At 42.8% G+C, this 22,146-nt stretch overlaps 1 protein-coding gene across 4 annotated transcripts in view; it reads left to right on the top strand.

The window, feature by feature from the left end:
• The window catches only part of TANC1 (tetratricopeptide repeat, ankyrin repeat and coiled-coil containing 1), a gene marked incomplete at both ends in the record, with an annotated part of 266,865 nt that overhangs the window by 82,701 nt on the left and 162,018 nt on the right, over positions 1–22,146 (top strand). For 3 of the 4 annotated variants that reach the window (XM_080688762.1, XM_080688763.1, XM_080688765.1), the window contains one exon: positions 18,848–18,908. In XM_080688762.1, the coding sequence (XP_080544888.1) occupies positions 18,848–18,908 (61 nt within the window). Of the gene's footprint in view, positions 1–18,830; positions 18,909–22,146 lie in introns of those variants that run through there. The other variant, XM_080688764.1, reaches the window with a different exon arrangement.

Below are 22,146 nucleotides of genomic sequence, written 5' to 3'. Positions count from 1 at the left end.
CAGATCACCTTTCCAAGGGAAGTGATGCAGAGAAAAGGAAGCCAGGGATAGGCTAGCATGGGTTGTGGCATCCAGCTTTCCCTTCAGGAGGTTAAGTGACCGTATGATGACTTTTTAAGTAAAACCAGATTATCTGAACAGTGTTGTAGTTTTGCCATACTATGTCCAGGTTCCATGCTGTGTATTTAGGCTTTTGTCTTGGGGTCCAAGGCAGGGTTCTAGTATGTGTCTTTCTCCCAAAGAAGAAAGGTGATAGACCAAAGGCGAGACCTGGATCAGGTGCTGAAATTCTAAGTCACCATTTCTTTCTCTGTCCGAAGAGGATAATTCCAGCCCCCACCTTGATGCTGTCATGAGGACTAAACAGAATGGTTAACTGTGAGATGTCTTCCCTCTCCTGTTTCTCTGGTCAGCTGTTGGATTTGTAGGATTAAGGTCTGTCAATAGATTTATACTTTTAAGGAGATAATTATAAGAAGGCACGGTAGGAAGTCCGAATTGGAGATCAGTGTGGTTTATGGTCCCCAAGGAATTATCAGTACTATGTAATATGAGCTTCATTGAGGTTTGTGAAGAGGCAGGAAGGAGTTGGCTTGGGAAGTCCTAAAGAGAAGATTCTGATATTTATAAAATTATTCTTTATACCCAGCTTGGCAGACAAGCATATTTTTCTGTACCAGAAAGAAGTTGCACAAGAAAATAAAAACTCAGTGCAAATTGGACATGGCATCACAAGACTGTGGTCCTATCACGTAGGAGACTGAGATAGGAGGATTGCAGGTTCAAGGCCATCCTCAGGAAGGCTCTTAGTGACTTAACGAGATTTTGTTTCAAAAAATAAAAACATAGGGCTGGGGGTCTATGTCAGAGGTAGAACACCCTTGGGTGCAATCCCCATTTCTACAAAAAACAAAAAAGAACATAGTACAGCTGTGTAGCATCTCCATTGTTTGTAGAGTAATTTCACATGGACTGACTTTCATTCAAAGTCACTCAGGAAACATGTGTCCTGTTTTCCCATGAGTTCTAGTGGGGTTGTTTTTTCCACAAAGGAAGCGTTTGGATCACACACACTTATATTTGGGGATTAACTTTGTGTTACATCTATAAGAACTGTTTAAGGAACATTTTCACCCCTGCCTTAGGAAAGCAATCTATGTGGTGTGAGCACTCATGGCTTATGTGCGGTTTTACAATACCGACATTGTTCCTTAGGCCTGAGATACGTTCTGTGCTCTCTGTATATGTTAGGAGAAATGATGACAGAATCAGCGATCAAAGATTTTGCTGCAAGCTTACTGAAGGCTTTAATTGAGCCTTTCACTGAGTTTTAGAGAGAAAAAACAAGAATGTTCATGCACGGCACGTGACATGCCTTCATATGTAAAGCTTGAACTTCAGAGCCTTGACACAGAGTTTGTGGACTCCTAAAAGTAGCGGTTGTCATCTCTACACTTAGAAATATACACTTAGGAATTACTCTGTAGTTCACAGTTGAGCTAACGTTCTCTACCTCTGTGAGTGTGCACGAGGCGTGCGTCTTTCTGGGAGGCCAGCTACCCACAGCTGCAATCGTGAGTGGGACTTGGAGAGTCTAGAAGTACTGTGCTCCTGCAGCTGCTGTTGTGGTTCCTAACCATGCAAACCCAAACCATCTCAGTTACCTGAGACCCATGAGAAACTGGCATTGGCCCAACTTAGTGCCATATATTTTAGAATCTACATTCTATTTCTCTTCCTTGGAAATCCCTGATTTAGGGTGTACAGCTGGGGAATGGCCTGGTGGAATGAGGCTGTGGGGCTCGGGAGTGGAGCCTTGAGTGCTGCCCTTACAGGGAAGCCTGGTCTGGTTAACTGAGACTACAAAATACTTGTCCAGAGAGCGAGGAGAAGCACCAAGAAAACATGAAAACCAGTGGTTTCTGTGAAATGTACTTGTCCCAAATGCCAGACCTAGCTTTTCTTTTTTTTAATTGTTATCTCACAGTGAAAGTTTCCAGAGGTCTTTCTCTTGCAGTGCCACGCCTGATCACGGTAGGTGAGTTAGTAATTTGGTGGTTGATGGACTTTGTTTTGTTTTGGTCCTGGCGATTGAAGCTAGGGCCATTTTACCTGCCAGCTAAAATACACCTGCTTTTTTTTTTTTTTTTTTTTTTTTTTTTTTTTTGTACTGGGGTTCCTGGAAGCCCTTCTACCTCTACACTCCCAGACCTTTTTTTTTTTTTTTAGAAACAGGGTTTCTTAAGCCAGCATGGCTGGCTTCGAACCAGCGTGATCCTCAAGTCTCCACCTCCCAAGATCGGGGATTACAAGCGTGCACCACCACACCGGCATCATTTTTTTTTTTTTAAACAGGGTCTTGCTAAGTTGCTGACGTTGTCCTGGAGCCTGCAATCCTCCTGATTCAGCTTCCCAAACACTGATATTAGAGGCATGCATCACCAGACCCACCTGTATTTTCTTTTTAAATAGAGCTTTTTCAGACTGAAAACTAATTGTGGAACTTGACATTTAATTGCTAGCAGTGGTACCTATGAGGGATACTCAATCATGCCTATGTGTGCTTATTTATAAATTGCCATTTATTTTATTTTTATTTAAGCAATTTTTTTGGCACTGGGGGTTGAACCCAGAGGCATTCTATCTCTGAGTTATACCCCCTAGCACTTTTTTCTTAAACTTAGAGACCCTCTGTTTCAAAATATAAGAAAAAAGTGCTAGGGGGTATAACTCAGAGATAGAATGCCTCTGGGTTCAATCCCCAGTGCCAAAAAAATTGGGTGGATGGAACAATAGCAAGAGAAATCACAACCTTATATTCACTAACCTCGAGCCAAAATGTAGCCTTTGTTTCAGTCATGAAAGTGGACAAAGCTATGTAATATTAGCACCTGTGACTTGGTCACATAGAAGACACAAACTTTTGTACCATATTATTGGAGATAGTTTAAACTACCATTTATTCCCATCACTGCTATAGTATCAGGTGTGGTGATGCACACCTGAAATCCCAGTACTTAAGTTCTTAGGAAGTTGAGAGAGTTGAATCACAAGTTCGAGGCCAGCCTTGTTTAAAAAAAAAAAAAATTAGAAGGCCGGGTGTGGTGGCGCACGCTTGTAATCCCCGCGCTTGGGAGGCAGAGACAGGAGGATCGCGCAGGTTCAAAGCCAGCTGTGTGCGCTGGCTTAGGAGACCCTATTTCTAAATAAAAATGTAAAAATAGGTCTGGGAGGTAGAAAGGCTTCCAGGAATCCCAGTACCACAAAAAAAAAAAAAAAAAAAAAAAAAAAATAGAGCTGGATGTGGTGGCGCATGCTTGTAATCCCAGCATTCGGGAGGCAAAGACCGGAGGATCGCAGTTTGTGGACAGCCTCAGCTACTTAGTGAGGCCCTTTGCAACTTAGTGAGACCCTGTTTCAAAATAAAGAATAAAAAATAGGGCAGGGGGTATCACTCGGAGGTAGAATGCTCCTGGGTTCCATCCCCAAACCCGCAAAATAAATAAATAAATAAAAAATAAAAAAATTTTAAAAAGGGGACTGGGAGTAAAGCTTAGAGGTAGAATACCCCTGGTTCACTTTCCAGTACTAAAAACAACAAATAAGTACTGCAGTGATTAAACCTGCCACTGTCTTATTCAGATGTTGAGAAGCACTCCATACTATACCAGAGTTACTTTTTAAGTATTTTGATGTGTTTCAATATAGGTTTTTTTGTAATCATATTTTCTACTTAAAAACCATTCAGAAGCATTATTCTGCAACTTTATTTTTCTGGTGCTCACACTCGAACCCAGGACTTTGTGCATATGGTACAAGCACTTCATCACTTAGCTGCATCTGGGGCATTTTAAAAGCATTATTCTGCCAGAGGTTCCAGGTTGTTGAAGCAGTCCATGGCACCCCGAGTTACAAATTCCCACCTTGGGTGGTACTTCTGTGTCTTTTCCATCATGTTTTGAGACTGAATTTGTTAATCTTTTTAAAAACCCTTCTTATAGCCAGGTGCGATGGCACACACTTGTAATCCCAGTATTTGGGAGACTGAGACCAGAGGATTGTGGTTTGCAGACAGCCTCAGCTACTTAGTGAGGCTCTTTACAACTCAGTGAGACCCCGTTTCAAACTAAAGAATAAAAATTAGGGCTAGGGGTGTAGCTCAGAGGTGGAATGCCCCTGGGTTCCATTCCCCCCCACCCCCGCCACACACACACACACACACACACACACACACACACACACACACACACACAACACAAAACAAAAAAAACCCACAAAAAACAAAACCCTTCTTACCACTTTTGGCCTTTGTTCCCTAGCGTGACTTGTCTTTGACATCATCTGGAGTACTGGTATTTCCCATTTAGGGCTGTTGGAATGAATTAAATGACACCACATGCATACCGACAGGCTCTTTTGCACAGGCCCTGGTAGCAGTCCTCTTCCTGCTGCTGCATGTTTATGGCCAAGAAAGGTTTCCCTTACAAGCCTCAGCTGAGAGGACAGCAGTGCATATGCAGGTATTTGCCTTAGCTCTGAGAAGAGGAGTGGTTGTGAGGCTGTAGGGATTTAATTCACTTCTGCACCAAACCCTACTAAGTTTGTTAGACTGTGTGAAACCATCCAAAGAAAGAATTTTCCACATCCCTGTACCCTTAACAAATGTCATACAATTCAGTCACTGAGAAACAGTGGCTATTTGAGTTCTAACATAAGAGGGTAAGTGAGGCTGGGCGTGGTGTTGCACACTTATAATCCCAGTACTTGGGAGGCTGAGGCAGGAGGATTGCAGATTCACTGCCAGCCTCAGCTACTTTGTGAGGCCCTCTGCATCTTAGTGAAACCCTGTTTCAAAAATAGGGCTGGTGCCAGGCGTGGTAGCGCACACTTGTAATTCCCGTGCTTGGGAGGCGGAGACAGGAGGATCACGAAGCCAGCCGCGCTGGCTTAAGAGACCCTGTTTCCAAATAAAAAAAAGTATAAAAAGTAGGTCTGGGAGTGTAGCCCAAAGGTAGAAGGGCTTCCAGGAGCCCCAGTACCACCAAAAAAAAAAAAAAAAAAAAAAATAGGACTGGGGGTGTAGCTCAGAGGTAGAATGTTCCTGGGTTCAATCTCCAGTACTGCCCCCCCCAAAAAAAAAAAGAAAAAAAGGTAAACTTAACCGGGCAAGTGTTAGGAATGGGTGAAGCACTGCCCAAGTGACAAGTGACTTCAAGTCAAGGTGTCTGCTGCAGGTCATGCTCCCTACTGGCATTCTGGCCCAGCCCCCGGTGCTGCCCTCCTGTGGGAAAGAGCTGGCTCACCTAGCAGGTCTTCTCTTGCATGGCACCTCCAGGGTGCCACACTGTACTTAGCCATGAGGCAGATTAGTTGGACCATGGCAGAACTTGAGGGAGTGGGCCCAGGGAAGGCAGGTCTTTTTTAGGATAGATTTGAGGCATGGGGCTCTGCTCTGAGTGTGTACCTAAATTCCACCCACCCCTTTCAAGCAATTTTTCCTGTGTTATACTTCCTCACCAGGCCCCTGGAAGCCAGTCTCTCTCATTTACCCTGAAGAGAAGGCATAGCATAGAGACCGAGTGGTTAGGCTCTGGAGCCAGACTGCCTACATGGGCACTAAGGCTCCACCATGTACGAGCTGTGTGACCTGGGTGAGTTACTAGCCTGTCTGTGCCTCTGTAGAACAGAGGTTAGCAATACTTTGCTCAGAGGATGATGGGATTAAATGACCACATCTATGCCAAGTGCTCAGAGCAGAGTCTGATATACATGCTACATGTTGCTGGATGCACATGATAGTCACCTGGCGGGGGGGGGGGGGCTGAAGAAAACCCCATGTGCATTAGGAACTTCCATCCTAATGAAATTAGGTCTGGGGAGGTTGCAAGCCACTCACGGAAGTGCAAGAGGGATTTTGATGTCTTTTATTCTGAGGCATTAAGTGAAAGATTCATCTGTCAGCTACATAAGCAAGAGACTTTCCCATAATGAATAGCTGCTTTTCATGGGGCATCTTTGAAGTTGTCTGACCTTTTTCACTTTGAGGCCAGATGCAGTGCAATTTTAAAAAATTTAATTTCTCTAGATTTACAATACCAGACTTCATTTGCTGGCACTGATTGATTGAGTGCCTTTTAGCACTTTTTGAAAAATGTCTTCTAGGTCTCTGCTCCTTTCATACTAAAAGCTTATCACTCATACCATAGCAGTCTCCAGGGATTCTTTTTCTGCGCTGATGGTTTATCAGCCGCTGTGATTGCAGAGTTCTTGTGTGCAAGAAATCAAGTTTCCCCCTCAAAGTGGTGGCACCTGCTAGAGGAAGAGACCTGAAATGATCCAATCCAGCAGGAGGGGGAGCAGTGTACCCATGAGGTGAGTCCACTGGATGGCAAAATGACTTGCCCCGAATCACAGTGTTTACGGAAGCCTCCCACTCGGCTCAGGGAGTTGATTGTCACATCACAAGGGTGGTTAGTTCACGTTGGAGATTTGGAGCCCTAGTGTATGGTACAAGAAGAGAAGATGTCCTCACAGATGCCAAGGGCCGTAGTGAGGCTGGGAACCTGAATCTCCCTCCAGGCCTCCTGTGGTCCTGGAACATCCTCCACGGAGCTTAGGGAGAGAGGAGGAGACCACATTCAACATTGTGGTTTATATTCACACACAGAGAGTTCTTCAGGACTTTAGGGCTTGTGGCCCCTAGGACCCTGAGTGAATGATGCCCCAGGCTGGACCATGACCGCTCTGCTCTCACTCCTGTGTTGAGCTGCCATTTCTTCACCTCTGCTGTCCTGGGCACTTTTTGTTTCTCTGCCCCTGAATTCACTGGGGGTTTTGGAAGTAGCCGCTCAGCACCTGAGCTTTTGAGTCAGATCCAGGTTCAAGTCCAGCTCCTCCTTCATCAGTCTTATGGGCTTTATTTACCATTATCTGGAATTGTTCCACACCCCAAATTTAAAATTCAGTTAAAAGTCTCTTTAACTTCATTTGTTCTTGGAGGTCCTGGAAACACCATTGTTTATCTGGCTGTCTGTGGCCCAGGGTCTCGCTGCCTTCCTTCCAGCCTTGGTGCCCCTCTGAGCACTCTGTGCTGTGGTTAGTCCTCCGTCCTCTGGATGGCTGCTCTTGTTGCTGAGCGTCAAGGGGGCAACTGCAGTTTCAACATCTGTCTGTCAGCTGGCCTGCTGCTGGCTGGGCGATCAGCTCCCTGGCGGTGCTTGCGCCTTCCTCTCCTCTGCAGGGCTGTTTGGAACCCTCTCTCACCTTATTTTGTTAAAGAGGAACGGAGGCGGGAGTGTTTTTAGCTTCCTGCTCATTCGTCCACATTGCCCTTTTCCTCCTCTATCTGGTTCTTGACTTTGTCCCTCGTTGCTTGGCGGTGCAGGTATGAAGGAATAGGTATAGAATGAAGAAGCCACAGTTGCTAGTGCCAGGGCGGGAATGGTGAGATAGCTTCTCAGCCATCACGAGGGCACAGCTGAGACTCTGGTAATGGAAGGCAGGCTAACGAGGTGAGCTCAACACATTTTAATTAATGATTTACATGGCATGAGGGCCTTCAGAAGTGGCTCAGAGGTCCAGGGATAGCTGTTCATTTTTAGGCTTGGGTTTGAAGACTGTATTGCTGCACAACTGCAAGGGGGCAGAAGGCTAGGATCCAGTGATAATTAGGTGAGGGGACCCAGCAAGGCCTGTCTCTTCAGATACTTCATGGACTATTTCCTTCCAGCTATGGAGCAGGACTTCCCTGGAATGAGAATCTTGTGTATCAGACAGTATAGGTCAGAGAATTTCTTTATGGCCAGCTCCTCCATAGCACAGCAGGGAAAAGCTAGGGTAATGTTTTCTAGGTTTTATGACTTCGTTTAGGGGAGATGGTGTCTAATTTCTCTGACCCACCTTGGGAAGGAGAATTTCTGGTTTCCATGACTTGCCTTGGGGAAGAGAGAAAGGATGGATGGTCAGAGAGATTTGCCAAAGCTAAGGTGAACTTTTCTGGGTTCCAGCACCAGCTCAATGCTCATTATTCAGTTGGAAAAGCAGGTTGTAACTCCATGTCTGCTACTTGCTGGCACCAGCAAACTAGGGCATGTTTCTGAGAGCTTCACTAAATAGCGGAGGCTGGCCTGGAACCTGTGATCTTTCTGTCTCAGCCTTCCAAGTACTAGGAGTTACAGGCATGTGCCATCATGCCTGGCAGGCATTTGTGCTTTAAATGAGGATTTTAAACTGAAATTCATTAAAGAAAGACGGGCTTTTTTTGAGGTATATCCATTCCTTTTGAGATTTATAGATGGATTGAAATTACCTTCCTCCACAACCATCCAATAATGTTAAAATGGAAGCCATATTGTGGAGAGTGGGCCAGGGCAGGGTCTGAGCGTCCAGTGGCTCCCAGCCTGGTAGAGGAAGCAGGTTGTGTGTAACTGATTAAACAAAGCTCAGAACTTCTATGAAAAGGTGATCCTAAGGTGGGTTTTGAAGTGAGCTTGTTAAATTCCTTTGCTTTCTGTAGTAGGTATACCACGTGAGTCATCATGATAATATTGCAGTTCCTTTGTCTTCTAATTAGGAATGTTCTTGTGCTAGGGTAGGAAGGTACAACTTGGTTGGGAGGCGTCCAGGAGAGGGGATGGGAGGCAGCCTGTGGGTGAGCAGGGGCTCCTGAAGGACAGGGGCTCCACCCTTGCACAGCAGCCACTGGCCTTGTAAGCTTAACAGTTATTGCCAGGAATGCTACCTACCCTCTGTTATTTCCCCACCCGAGTCCACCCTGGTTTGAGAGAGAAGGTACTAATGTCAGATTTGGGCTTTTCTGTCATTACCCTATCCCTTCTGTGTGTATACTTGAAATATCAAAATCAAGCCTTCCTGCAGCCAGTGTTTCTGAAGGCCTGAAAGAACAGATCCTGCTGTGTAAAATGTGCTATTATTCATGTTTAACTAGGTAATTTTGATCATAAACTTGGGAATTAGTACTTGGTACCAGAGGAATTCCTAGATGGTTAGTCAGAACCTCTCATGGGAGAGAGTTGCCCTTGATTTTGATTTCCATAGCAATCTTGCTGCTCATTTATTTAAAGGCATTTGTTGTATAGAAGGTATGTTGCTAAGTGCCATGGGGGATTTGAAGAGTTCAACATGTTCACCATAATTTTGATTGATAATCATACGTCAGCATAAGGTGGAATGTAGAATTAGTCAACAGATATCTTTTGACCCACTGTGACCCAGGAAGGGTTTATGGAGGAGGTAGTGCTAAAAAGTTGTGTTAGGTAGCTAGCTAGACATTAACAGAGGGTGTCAGCAGGGACGGACTAGGTTAACTGGATGGACTGGACCTGCGCAGATTCACTTTGACCTCCTCCCCTGTTGGAAGGGGGCAGAGAAACAATGCAGGATCACTAAGGTGCTATGTGCATAGGGCAGTCAGTCACTCCAAATGTGATACGGACAAAGAAGGTGTCCAGGAGAGTCTAAAGGCCAACAGGTAGAATACTCCATGCCGCTTTCTATATGGAAATGGACCTTCAGACCCTGTCTCTAGAATGTAACCCCATTGCCCCAGGCCGACTTCCCATTCCTGGGAATGGCCCATTCCAGATGCTTTTCTCCTGGAGCATGACCTTTCTCCTCTTTAGGCCTTTTTCCTATGGTGCCTTTACTTCTCTAAATGAACCTCCTCTGTTCTCCCTTTGAGTTTTCTTTTTGGATGCTTTCTAAGCAGATAAGCAAAGACTGAGGTTATGCATATATATTGGTACTGGGGATTAAACCCAGGGGCATTCGACCTCCAAGCTACACCCCCAGCCTTTTTTATTTTTTGTTTTGAAACAGGGTCTCTTGCTGTGTTACTGAGAGAGACTCCCCGTGTTGCTGCGGCTGTCTTGGCACCTGCAATCCTCCTATCATAGGCTTCCAAGTACAGGATTACAGGATTGTGCCACCACGCCCTTCAAAATAATTTTAAGATCTTGCATTCAGTAAAAGTTGGACTGAACAATTCCCGTCATAGGTATATGAAAAATGACTTTTGTATGCAGAAAGAAATAGCTTATTTTCATCTACAAGTGAAATTTCTTTTGTGCCAAGTGGCTTTAAAAATAGAAACCTCTTTATACAAACTTGGGTATACTGATTTTCTTTGCAACTTGAAATACTGGCTTTAGAGAGTCCAATTTTTTAAAGAAACTTTTTCTGAAACAGCTTATGTATCTTACTGCAGAATATTTAAAATATAGATTAAGAAGTGATTCTTATCATAGTTACCAGTGTGTGTGTGTGTGTGTGTGTGTGTGTGTGTGTGTGTGTGTGTGTGTGACAGGCAGGCAGGCAGGCAGAGGCAGATAGGCAGGACAGACACTGGGGATCGAACTCAGGGGTGTTCTACCTCTGAGCTACACCTCTAGCCCTATTTTATATTTTATTTTGAAACAGAATCTTGCTAAGTTACCACACACTGGCTTTGAACCGGCAATGCTTCTCTCTGGTGAATTTTCACTTAGTTGTGTTCTCTTAAGCATTTGAGTTCAATTTCATGCCTGAAACTCTTAAGGATTCACATTATTTATGACTGTAAAATGACCATGCTTAAAAAAATACTTTTATTGGTGTTTACCATGCTTTTAATGACTTAAATCTGGAGACTTTTGCCTAAGACAAACCTAACTGTAAAGAATGGAAAGAAGAATTGGAGGTTCAATTTGTAAAAATGGGCTGAAATAAAGAAAATTGAGAGATTGGGCCTTTGTATTGTAAAGAATAAAGTTGACTGGTACTATATTTTCCAGCTATGCACAAGAAGAGAAACTAGAAGCCAGGTCTTGACTCATCACAATTGCTTTCTGGTTGTTTTAACTCCTCTCTGGATGAAGCCTCTGATTCCTAGAGACACCCCTTTACTTGGTCCCAGTCACATTGCTGGGAACAGTTCTGTTGATTCCTAGACTTTTTCTTTTAGGCGGAGGGGAGGAATGTGAGAAAGATTCGGGAATTTCAAGAACTCATCAGTGGTTGGTTTTCTCCAGTCTCCTGGGATCTCTGAGTTGGAGAAGCACTCTTGCTTTCAGGGCTCTTCTGCCATGCAGGATTTCCCATGGATTCCCAGCCAACAGCCATGGCCGCCTCTAGCCGACCTCCGGCCTCTGTATTTACTTTTGTTTTTGTTTTTATTTTCATATTTTTGCGGTACTGGGGATGGAACACAGGGGCATTCTACTTCCAAGCCATACCCCCAGCCCTATTTTTTATTCTTTATTTTGAAATAGGATCTGACTGAGTTGCAAAGGGCCACACTAAGTAGCTGAAGCTGTTGACGAACCCAGATCCTCCTGTCTCAGCCTCCCAAATACTGGGATTACAAGTGTGCACCACCGCATCTGGCTTCCGTATTTCCTTTTATGGTCTCTGTTCTGCTTTGTTTTCTCTTATTTGCTCTATTCTATATTATTTGTCTTTTGGGCTACTGCAGACCTATTGCCACCAACCATTTCTTTTCTTTTGTTAAACAAAGAATGTTGATAATACAAAGAAAAGTCCTAAAGCACCCATGCAGGTTATTACTTAGATAACTCAGAATTATTCTGGAGCTTCTAGCATTGAGGATGTTTTTGACATCTCCTCCTCCTCTGATGTAATTTGGGTGGGCACTAGAAATTGAACCCAGAGGTGTTTTGCCTCTGAGCTACAGTCCCAGCCCTATTTTTGTTTTTTTTTTTTTGAAACAGGGTCTCACTAAATTACTGAGGCTAGCCTCAAACCTACTGATCTACCTCTCTCAGCCTCCTAAGTACTGGGATTATAGGTGTGTGCCACCACATCTAACTAAAAAAGTTTCTTAATACTTATGCGCGCCACAGTTTCCAGTGTTTCACTTGTACATTTTACTATTCTGAAATTATTTATCCTGACAAAAGAAAGGAAGCATCCTCAGGGTTTTTCTCTAAGGCCCAATGGATGGTTTGATGAGAGACAGTTCTTAAATTGGAGTACATACAATCAGAGGTAGGTATTTGGAATAACTGGCCTGAGATTCTAAGATTGTTTCAGGTGTAGACACAGAGGGATATTATGATATTCAGCATTTTCCTTCTTTATATTCATTGCCTGATGTCACTCTGGATTTAACTGAGTTTTTATTTTTCCATTCCTTCAGAAGGAGAATATATCGGAATGCTTTCTGCCCATTATAAACTGCTATAAATGTTGGTTAATTGCTCGATTTGGGAAGAAATAATTCTTATGTGTTCATAAGAGCCCAGTTAAGTCTGTCAACAAATACTGAATACAGGTGAATACAGGTGTGTGTGTGTGTGTGTGTGTGTGTGTGTGTGTGTGTGTGTGTGTGTTCTGGCTTCTGTTTTTATCTTTTTTTGTTGTTGTTGTTACTGAGGATTGAACCTAGAGGCATTCTACTTCCAAGATATGCCCCCAGCCTGATTTTATTTCCTTATTTGGAAACAGGGTCTCACTAGTTTTCTGAGAACCTCGCTACATTGTGGAGGCTGGCTCTAAACCTGCAATCCTCCTAAGTACTGGCATTACAAGCATGTGCTATCAAGCCCGGCTTTGTTTTATCTATTAAAGAATAGACATAGTTTATGCCCTTGGCTTTGAGCTTGGACTTGGAATCATGTAAACAGGCAATATGACACTCTAGAAGAGGAAAGTTTTAATGCTAGTGCTATTCTATGGTTTCAGCCAAGTTAGGATATTGTCATTGGGATTGCAAACTGAGATAGACTACCTTGGTTTTGAAATTTCAGCGTTTTACCCAGCATGATTTTAGTCATATTTTAGAGACTAATGTAGTTACATACTGTACAGAATTCTTACACAAAACCTAGAGATGTGATCCCAAAGACTGGATGTGCTAAAGGAGAAGTGCCCGTAAGAGTTCCATGGTCTATTTAACTTCTGGAGGCTTTGTTTTGTTTCTGCACTACTGGGGATTGAACCCAGGGGCACTCCACCACGGGCTGTATCCCCAGCCCCTCGCCCCTTTAAATTTTGACCCCTGGTCTTTCTGAGTTGCCCAGACTGATCTCGAACTTGCCACTCTCCCATCTCAGCCTCCCAAGTCACTGGAAATACATATACGTGCCACTGTACCCAGTCTCTGGAGATTTTAAAGGGAAGAATCTGGAAAACTCGGATGATGAATGATAGAAGGAAATAATGTGAATGTAGGGGACTTTAGGTCATTTGCTTTCTAGGGACAGTGTCATATAATTGGCCTTGTAGGAGTAATGGTCTGTATTTGCCTTTGCCTTTTCTCTCTCCTCCTCCTCCTTTTCTTTTCTCTTCCCCACCTCCACCCTTTAGGTATCCTGCCTCAGCCTCCTCGGTAGCTGGGATTTCAGGCATGTGGTACCTACCTGGTTTTTCTTTTTTCTTTTTTCTTGAGTGGGTGGGTAAAAGGGGGCTGGTTACTGGATATTGAACTGAGGGGAATTCTGTTTCTGAGCCACACCCCCAGCCTTTCTTGCTTTGAACAGGGTCATGTTAAGTTACCACCTGCTGACCTCAAACCTGAGGTCTTCTTGCCTCAGCCTCCCACGTACTGGGATTACAGGGATGTGCCACCATACCTGACTTCTATTTTCTTTTAAGTAAACATCATAGTCAATGTGAAATTGATTTCTCTTAATTTCAGTTGTAGTAATCTAGAGATTTGTCTTTCTTTCTGCTGGGAATTATATATGGTGCCCTAAAACACAGGGCTTTGCTAGTTGAGACCTGCAGAAGAAGCAAGGAATTCGTGCTGACTTCCTCCTGCCTTTCTCCCCTAGAGCATCATCATAGAGAACCTGAAAGCTGGTCCTAAGACCCTCATTCCAGAGGGTCCTGCCCCACTCTAGGAGGCCAGGAAGAATCTGCACAACAGGCCTATGTACTTCCCTAAGACTATCCAGAAGTATTTCCTTACCACTTGTGTGGGTCTTTAGTAGCAGTTTGATAGCTTTTGCAGTTTCTATGCCATGTGTTGGGCTTTAACCAATTACATCTAAGTTCTCCCCAGCTTGTTATCATTAGGTTATACCCCCTTTTCATCCAATTATATTTCTACACATTCATCCTTCAAGCATAAGCATAAAAATATAGTTTTCTTTTTGATCTTTGAGTCTTCAATTCTGGAGGCTCCTATGTCACATAAAACTTAGGTCAAATAAACTTGTTATGCTTTTCTCTTGATCTTTTTTTTTTATTCTTCTTTATTTTGAAACAGGGTCTCACGGAGTTGCAGAGGGCCTCAGTAAGTAGCTGAGGCTGTCTGCAAACCGTGATCCTCCTGTCTCAGCCTCCCCAATGCTGGGATTACAAGCGTGCGCCACCACACCTGGCTTGATCTATTTTACAGAGATGTCAGCTATGAACCTTGCAATGGATAGGCAAAGGACAATACTCCCCACAATTCACGTTCTCAAAAGCATATAATGTAGCTTTTTAAAAAATAAAAAGTATGGCTGGGGGTGTAGCTCGGAGGTAGAATACCCCTGGGTTCCATCCCCAGTACCACACCCACACACACCCACACACACAAAAAGCATATAATATATGTATTTATTTGTGGTCTTGGGGATGGTATCCAGGGCTTTGAGCATGCCTGGAAGGCTCTCTATCAGTGAGCCACATACCCAATCCAAAAAGAAAGTTATTTAAAGTTACAGATAACCTCTTTTTTAAACATTTGAATTCCTACCATATATTTGTTCTATTGGCTAAGGTTTTATGGGGCAGAAATTGAGAGATTCTGTTTGGCCAGTTATACCTGTGCCTTTGGTCTGTAGCAAAATACTTACTGTATAAAAGGACAACATTATTTTGGCTTTTTATTATTCTTTTTGGCGGTACTGGAGATTGAATCCAGGGAGCATTCTACCTCTGAACTGCACCCCCAGCCCTGTTATTTATATTTTATTTCGAAACAGGGTCTTACTTCGTGGCAGAGGGCCGAAGTTGTTGAGGCTGGCCACAAACCTGAGACCCTGTCTCAGCCCCCCAAGGACTGGGATTACAAACGTGCGCCATCACACCCGGCTAAAAGGGCACCATTTCTAATGTTTTATCCTGTAACACTTGTCCCTCCTCTCCACATGCATGGTTCCCTAGTAGCAACTTGATAGCTTCTGGCCTTTTCTGTTGAGTGCATTGGGCTTTAATCACTTGAGTCTGGATTACTGTGTCTGGAAGGCAGGTTGACATCATTTCTATTTGCTTCTTGTTCGTGACAATGGGCCCTTTCAGGGGATAAATGATGGTAGAAGTTGCTCTCGGAAAGGAAGTGTGCAGTGGGGTGGAGGCTGAAATCAGGGAGCCCCCGCTGGCTGCTTTCTGGTGGCATTGCTGCTGAAGAATTTACCACCCTCTGCCTTTTGGTTCTCCACCTGGGATCAGAAACTCAGCTTTCTCTCAAGTGGGTGGGACTTGGCAAAGTGACTCCTTTTAACAAAGCTCAGGAGAGCTCTCATTTGAAGCCAAAACACTAGTTTATTAATTTACTCTCCAAATCATATCTGTCAACAAGCCAGACAGTTGTGTTGACTGGACTACACGCTCTCTTTTCTTTTTGGCAAGCTAAGAAAGGACCCCAATTACAGGATCAAAGCAAGGAGAAATAGTTGGTGTAATAGCACCCGGCTTCGACGGCACAGCACCTCCATTTTCAGAGCTTTCTGGGTAGGGGGAGTATCTTTATTAGTTCACAGACATTGTCAAGCATGCCAGGCAATCTCTGTAATATGCAGTGTTGGACCCTCTAGCCCACTATAACTATTCTTCCTATTTATCTTCAGATAGGCACTTTAGGTCTGTTGATGAATATTCAGTTCCAGTTAGGAATTTTAAGCTACAGATGATTGGGACTTCCAAGTAACTTTGAATAAAGTTAATTTCAGAATTTAACCTGCTGGGAAAGATCATTCTTTTCCTCTCCAGTGACTATTCACGTGTGTGTGTATGTGCGCGCGTGTGTGCACTTATGGGTTGCAGTGATAGGGCCCTTGCTTTTGCACTCAGGTATGATATCAGTTTCTCCACCCAGTGTTTGAAAAGCTTTTAGAATAAAAGGTAAGCTTTCCCCCTCGAGTTGCTATTTGTGGAGAAAAGCAGGAACGGGAAGAAATATTTACAGAAGATATTTGATAGCCTCTTTCACTTGCCTCAAGACCACAGATGTGGAAGATGTGACTATTCTGGAAACAGCTGAGATTCTCCAAATGGGCAGACAAGCTGCCTGGGTGAGATGCCGAGTCTGTGTCACCTAGTCCTTGCCCTCAGGCACATGTGTTCTGAACGGCGTGGTATGTCTGCTGCTAATGGGTGCTGACCAGGTGATTAATCAGAGTGGCTTTCATGGGCATGATGGGGCCGAGCTGGTCAGAGATCCAGGTAAACACAGGGCTTGGAAGAGTCACCAGAGCGTGCGCAAGGAGCCTTGGACAAGTGTTCATGGCAAGGCTCTCTTTTTCCCTCACTCTCTCCCTGCCTGCCTCCCTCCCTTCATTTCTATTCTTGTGGTACTGGGGATTGAGTTACATGCCCCTCACCTTTGAGCCACATGCCCCCCACAGCCCCTTTTTTGCTTATAATTTGAAATAGGGTTTCACTATGTTACTGAAGCTGTCCTCAAACCTTTGATCCTTCTGTCTCAGCCTCCCGAGTACTGGATTACAGGTATGTGCCACCATGCCCTGTTCATATTTTTTATTTTTAAATGTATAGTCTTTGCTAAATTATAAACCCTGAAGGTCTACTGATGGATTTGAAGAATTCATGCCTATTAGATATCTATATATCTACTTATACCTGCCCTTTCTTCTATCACACTGTTTGCATTGCTTCTTTTGGAGAAATGTGTGTTGCCCCAGGTCTCCATATGGAAGCAGACTGTGCCCTCTTCCAAATTCAGTGTTTGCCCTTTAGGTAAAACTGTCTTTTCACTAGAGCCCCTTCAAGTAACATTTTAGACTCAGAATTAGGCTATGAGCCATGCTCCTTTTGTGTGTAAAGACTTGTTTATACGATCTTTTACCCCTAATAACCGCTCTGGCTTTCTCCAAATTCTGCCCACGATATTATCTCCCTAATATCCCTGGTTTTGTTTGTTTGTTTGCCCAAAGCAGCTCATTGATCTGGGAGGAGAGGCCAGCCAGCCAGCCAGCCAGCTGAGCAGAGAAAGGCAAGCCCTTGCTGGGACTCTGCAGAATTGGATTCTGGCCCTGCTGTTAATTAGCTGAGTGACCCCTGGGCAAGCCAGCCACCCAGGGTCTCTGTTTCTTCATCAGTAGAACAAAGAGCTTGGAAAAATAAATACAGGCCCAGACTAGATGATAACAAAGGTCACCATGCATGCTCAGGGTAAGCTATCTGTGAATGGCAGCACTTGGGCTTCTTACTCTTGTCAATGCCCCCTTCCAACCTCTGCTTTACTCTAGGAATTGAGAGGTGATGGGGGGGGGGCGTTAGACCCAGGCCATCTGAAGCATTCATGTTAGGTAGGCAGGATTAGGAGCCCTCTTCTCCTAGGAGTTTCTCCCTGCCCCTCCCCTCGTTCCTTTCTTCCTGTCTGTTCAAGAGCAACCTGCTTGCCTCCCTCAGTGCATCAGCAAAGCTGCTATGTGGTAACATGACCTGCTAGGATTTGTTAGTGTTTGGGGTTGTCCAGCCGTCATCTGAGTTAGTGGGGGGAGGACACTAGCTTTATGATGAAATAATAGTCTTATTGTCTGCCTCTTGCTGTAGAGATGGTTTCCTGTTTCGTCTTAGGTCTAGGCCATTGTGTTGTTTTTACAAGCTCAGTACAACCCAGCTTGAAAATACAGCTTATCCTTGTAAGAGATTTGGCCGTAATGCTGCAGGTTCATTCTACTCACCTCCTCTCCCCACCCTGGAGTCATAACTATATATATTAAAAACACACAAGAGTGTGTCTAATCAAATCACCTGGCATCAGGGTTAAAATGTCTTCCCGCTGGATTTATTTTGCAAATGCTTATGAGGTAGGTTCCATTCGATAACCTTCCTACATGTTTCCTTTGAGGTTATTTAATTAGTAGTACCTGCAAAACATTGCCTTAGATTATGTGGTTTCCCTGTGAACTGTTATCTTTTTTTATTTCATGTCTTAATATTTTCTTCTTTGGGTGAAGTAGAGTTGGGAGACTCTTTATTACTATACCAAATATCTTACAGTGATGTACCCAAGTTAAGCCTCATAGCCTTAATTAGATGTGGAATGCTGAGAATGCACTGCTGTGTTTTCTGTAACTTGTACGACATGACAGTGAACTTCTGATCACTTCACTAAAAGTTATAAAATATTCCTTATAGCCAGGCATGGTGGTACACACTTGTAACCCTAGTCCTTGGGAAGCTGAGACAGGAGTATCACAGGTTGGTGGACAGCCCCAGAAACCCAGAAACTTAGTGAGGCTGTCAACAACTTAGTGAGACCTTGTTTCAAAAAAAAAAAAAAAAAAAAAAAGATAAAACAGGGCTGGGAATGTAGCTCAGAGGCAGAATGTTGCTGGTTCAACCCCCAGTACAAACACACACACACACACACACACACACACACACACACACACGCACGCACACACACACACAATTAAAAATACACAGAAAAATAAAAATAAAGCATTCTTAATGTATTAAGCATTCAGTTTCCCACCATAGTTTATTCATAGGCAATTGACGCCAATCTCAAGGTCCTTTTACATTATCTTAAGTGATCTGTTCATTTGAATACAAGTACCGGCTTATGTCAATTTGTGAGTTGTATTCCAACTCCTCCAACCTTTAATTCCTCTCCTTTCCTTTTCTCTTCAGAGACAAAAGAGTGTTGAAAATGTTAAAGGCTGTGCTGAAGAAGAGCCGAGAGGGAGGAAAGGGAAGCAAGAAGGAAGCGGGTAGGTGGACAGGAGGAGCTGAGCAAGCGTGCTGGCGGCGTGGCAGCAAGATCCCCGGGCTCCAGACTGGTAGAGGAACTGCTTCAGGGATGGGTCAAGGAGAGTTAGAATAAACCCCATCCTGGAGGCTAGGAGAAACTTGATATAATTCTAAGCTTTCTTATGAAAAGTAACTGAAAATTGAGTTTAGGTTATGAACCAAAGCCTTCCCCCAGAACACTTTACAGGTTCATAATTCTTACAGATCGTTCAGCTCCAGAGGCAGTCAACGTTAAAGGCAATGAAGGAGAGCAGGTGTGTTCAGGAATTTGGTTTCTAGAAAGCTTTTCCCTTGTCCACAGGAAGTTGCATTTTTTATATGTGTGACCAACTGTTGGCTTACTGGTTCACATCGTTTTGAATATCAAATTTTACTTCTAACAGGTGTAGTCCCACTTAATGCCAGACTGCTAGTTTTCATTATGAGGAGAGCTGCTTAATTTGGCTTGGGTTTCATTCCTGGCTGTAGTGTTCTGGTGAATAGCATTACATGCCATGCAGTAATGTCTTCTGAGGTTATTCTGGTAACCTCAGTGCTACTCTTGTTTCTCTGGCTGGAGAAACTGGGTTTTCTATTTATAATGCACAATAAAAATTTATTAGTAGAAATTGACTACCATGAAATGTTGCATTTCACTACATATACTCATGTTAACCCAGTATTGTTGGAGAATAGCTCATTTTTTCTGTTACTGTACATTGGGTAACATTTCAGTTTTAATTTCTATTAAGGTATAAATAAGTGCACTTCTTACTGAAACACCACCAAATTATGATTAACTCTTCAGTTCAAAGATCTTGTAAGCATAGTATCACATGCCTGTACCCAGTACTTGGGAGGCTGAGACAGGAGGATGATCATAGGTTCTAGGGTAGCAATGTGTGATAACCTGGGGAGATCCTGTTTCAAAATAAAATAGGGCTGGGTATGTATCTTAAAAATATAGTACCCCTGGATTCAATTTCAGTACCTCAAAAATAATCTTATAATTCCTTGTGAGAACATTATTAATATCCGTGTTTCTATACTTTTAAAAGAGATAAATGTTTTTGGTTAATGTGGAACCTACACAAAATGTTGTTTATTACTAATTATCCCTAAACCAAGTCTACAAAATGGCAGACTCACCTTGAAAGTATAGCCTTTATTATAAAGTTGCTGCTAAGATTCCATTATAAGCTTCTAATTTAATGCCTGGGTAAGCAGATACAAAGAATAGAAGAAAACAGATTTTAATGACATAAACAGGAGACCATAGTTAGCTCATAACCTTAGAAAAGCAACTCCTAACTTTGAACAATTAATTAGAATTGTTACTATGGAGAATTTTTAGTTCACATCATTTCTGTCCAGGGGTACATTCATCCTTTCTGGGTCAAAGCCAAAATGTCTTTCTCATTAGTTCTCTGAAAGCTGTTAAATTTCTTTCTTTTTTCTGGGGGGTGAGGTGGGGGGGATTCATCTGACACCAATTCTAGAACTTAGTTATTTGTTTCTTTAGAAGCCTTTGTAATTTTCAGCATAAAGTTAGCCCCTAAGCTGTCTGTTAGGCTGGAGCTGCCAACCACCAGTGGGTGTTTTTTTTTTTGTTTTTTTTTGTTTTTTTTTTTTTTTTTTTTACTCAGGGCCAGGGTCTCCAAGCCAGAACTCCCCGTACAGTAACAGAGTCTTTCAAAACAGACCTACCATCCTCTTTGGCCATTGCCAAGCTCAGAAATGACAGTATTAATGACCTTCGGCATCCATGCTCTGCAGACGGGCCAGACGGTGAACACAGTTTGACTTTGAAACTTCTCCAGTTGTAGAGCACGTGACCGGGGTTTTGCATCTCCCTTTGGTCTTTCAGAGCAGCTACTGCTTATTCTCAGTCCTTGTCTTTGTAATAATTCCCACAATATGGCTTTTTTCACTAACATAAACTGACTTGAGAAAGCTGACTTTCTCATAAGGCGTCTATATGATGCATGCCTACTGGTTCTTAGCTAGAACCCGGTTGTGCTAGTTTGGGAACAAAGCAGACCGGATTTTAAATGAGGATGAAGTTTTGTCACAAGATGATGGGGAAAATACTTGGAACTTGACCATTCATATGTTGAATTCTGTGCCAACTCTCATTATATAAGTAAGAGCTAAGTTTCTTAATAAATTAAAGCTGGCTAATCTACTGAGACTGCTCTGAAACTCGGGTAATAATTTCTCCTTCAATATGGAAAAATTTTGCTCTACTGTTTCCAATTAAAACCAATCTTTCTTGCAAAGACAAAAGAAAATACTTATGTGTATTGAACACTCATAGAAATTTAGTACATAATTCTAAAAAATAAAGTTTAACTTTTCATATCCTTTATAGTTTTTTACCAACAATCTCACTACTTTTATGTTGAGCTTATTTTGAGGATTTGGAAACTAGTATCTGAGTTAAATTTAGTGTTCTTAAAAAGAAACCAAATATTATTCAGAAACATCAAAAAGTTTCTCTCTCAACTCCATCCTTGGAAGAATGTCACTTGTATTTAAATTATTAGAAAGATTTTGGTGAATGTTGAAAGTCAAGCTATATTTTATAAGAATGTTTACAATATAATATTCAAATATTTAAACTATTGAAAGTCATTGTGAGTGAATTTTAATATTTATTTATTTATTTATTTATTTATTTATTTATTTATTTATGTGTGTGTGTGTGTGTGTGTGGTACTGGGGGTGGAACCCAGAGGCTTTCTACCTCCGGGCTATACTTTCAGACCTGTTTTATACTTTATTTGGAAACAGGGTCTCGCTAAGTTGCTGAGAGCCTCACTCAGTAGCTGAGGCTGGCTTCGAACCTGCGCGATCCTCCTGTCTCAGCCTCCCAAGCGCGGGGATTACAAGCGTGTGCCACCACGCCCGGCGTGAGTCAATTTTTAAATAGCAAAGTTCTGTTTTGTGATTATGCTTTTTACTTAGGAAGTACATATAACTGGGCAAAAGTGTTTTCTGGAGGCTCTAGGACATGATAGAGAACACAAGTTAAAAACTTAAAAATTTTTGGAGGGAAAGCATGAAAAATAAAGTTCACCTTATTCTTACTGTTCAAAATTAACCCTATATTTCTCTTAACCTTGGTACTAAAAATAAATAACCCTGGTGGGGGAAGGACCAGATGAGAGTATCTTTTTTTTTTTTTTTCTGTGTGTCTTCTTATGCTAGGACCTTGAT

Source organism: Muscardinus avellanarius (assembly GCF_963383645.1).
Source record: "Muscardinus avellanarius genome assembly, chromosome: 2".
NCBI classification, from domain to species: domain Eukaryota; kingdom Metazoa; phylum Chordata; class Mammalia; order Rodentia; family Gliridae; genus Muscardinus; species Muscardinus avellanarius.
The sequence above is the reverse complement of the archived record's forward strand: the minus strand, read 5'-3'. Positions and strand labels throughout refer to the sequence as shown.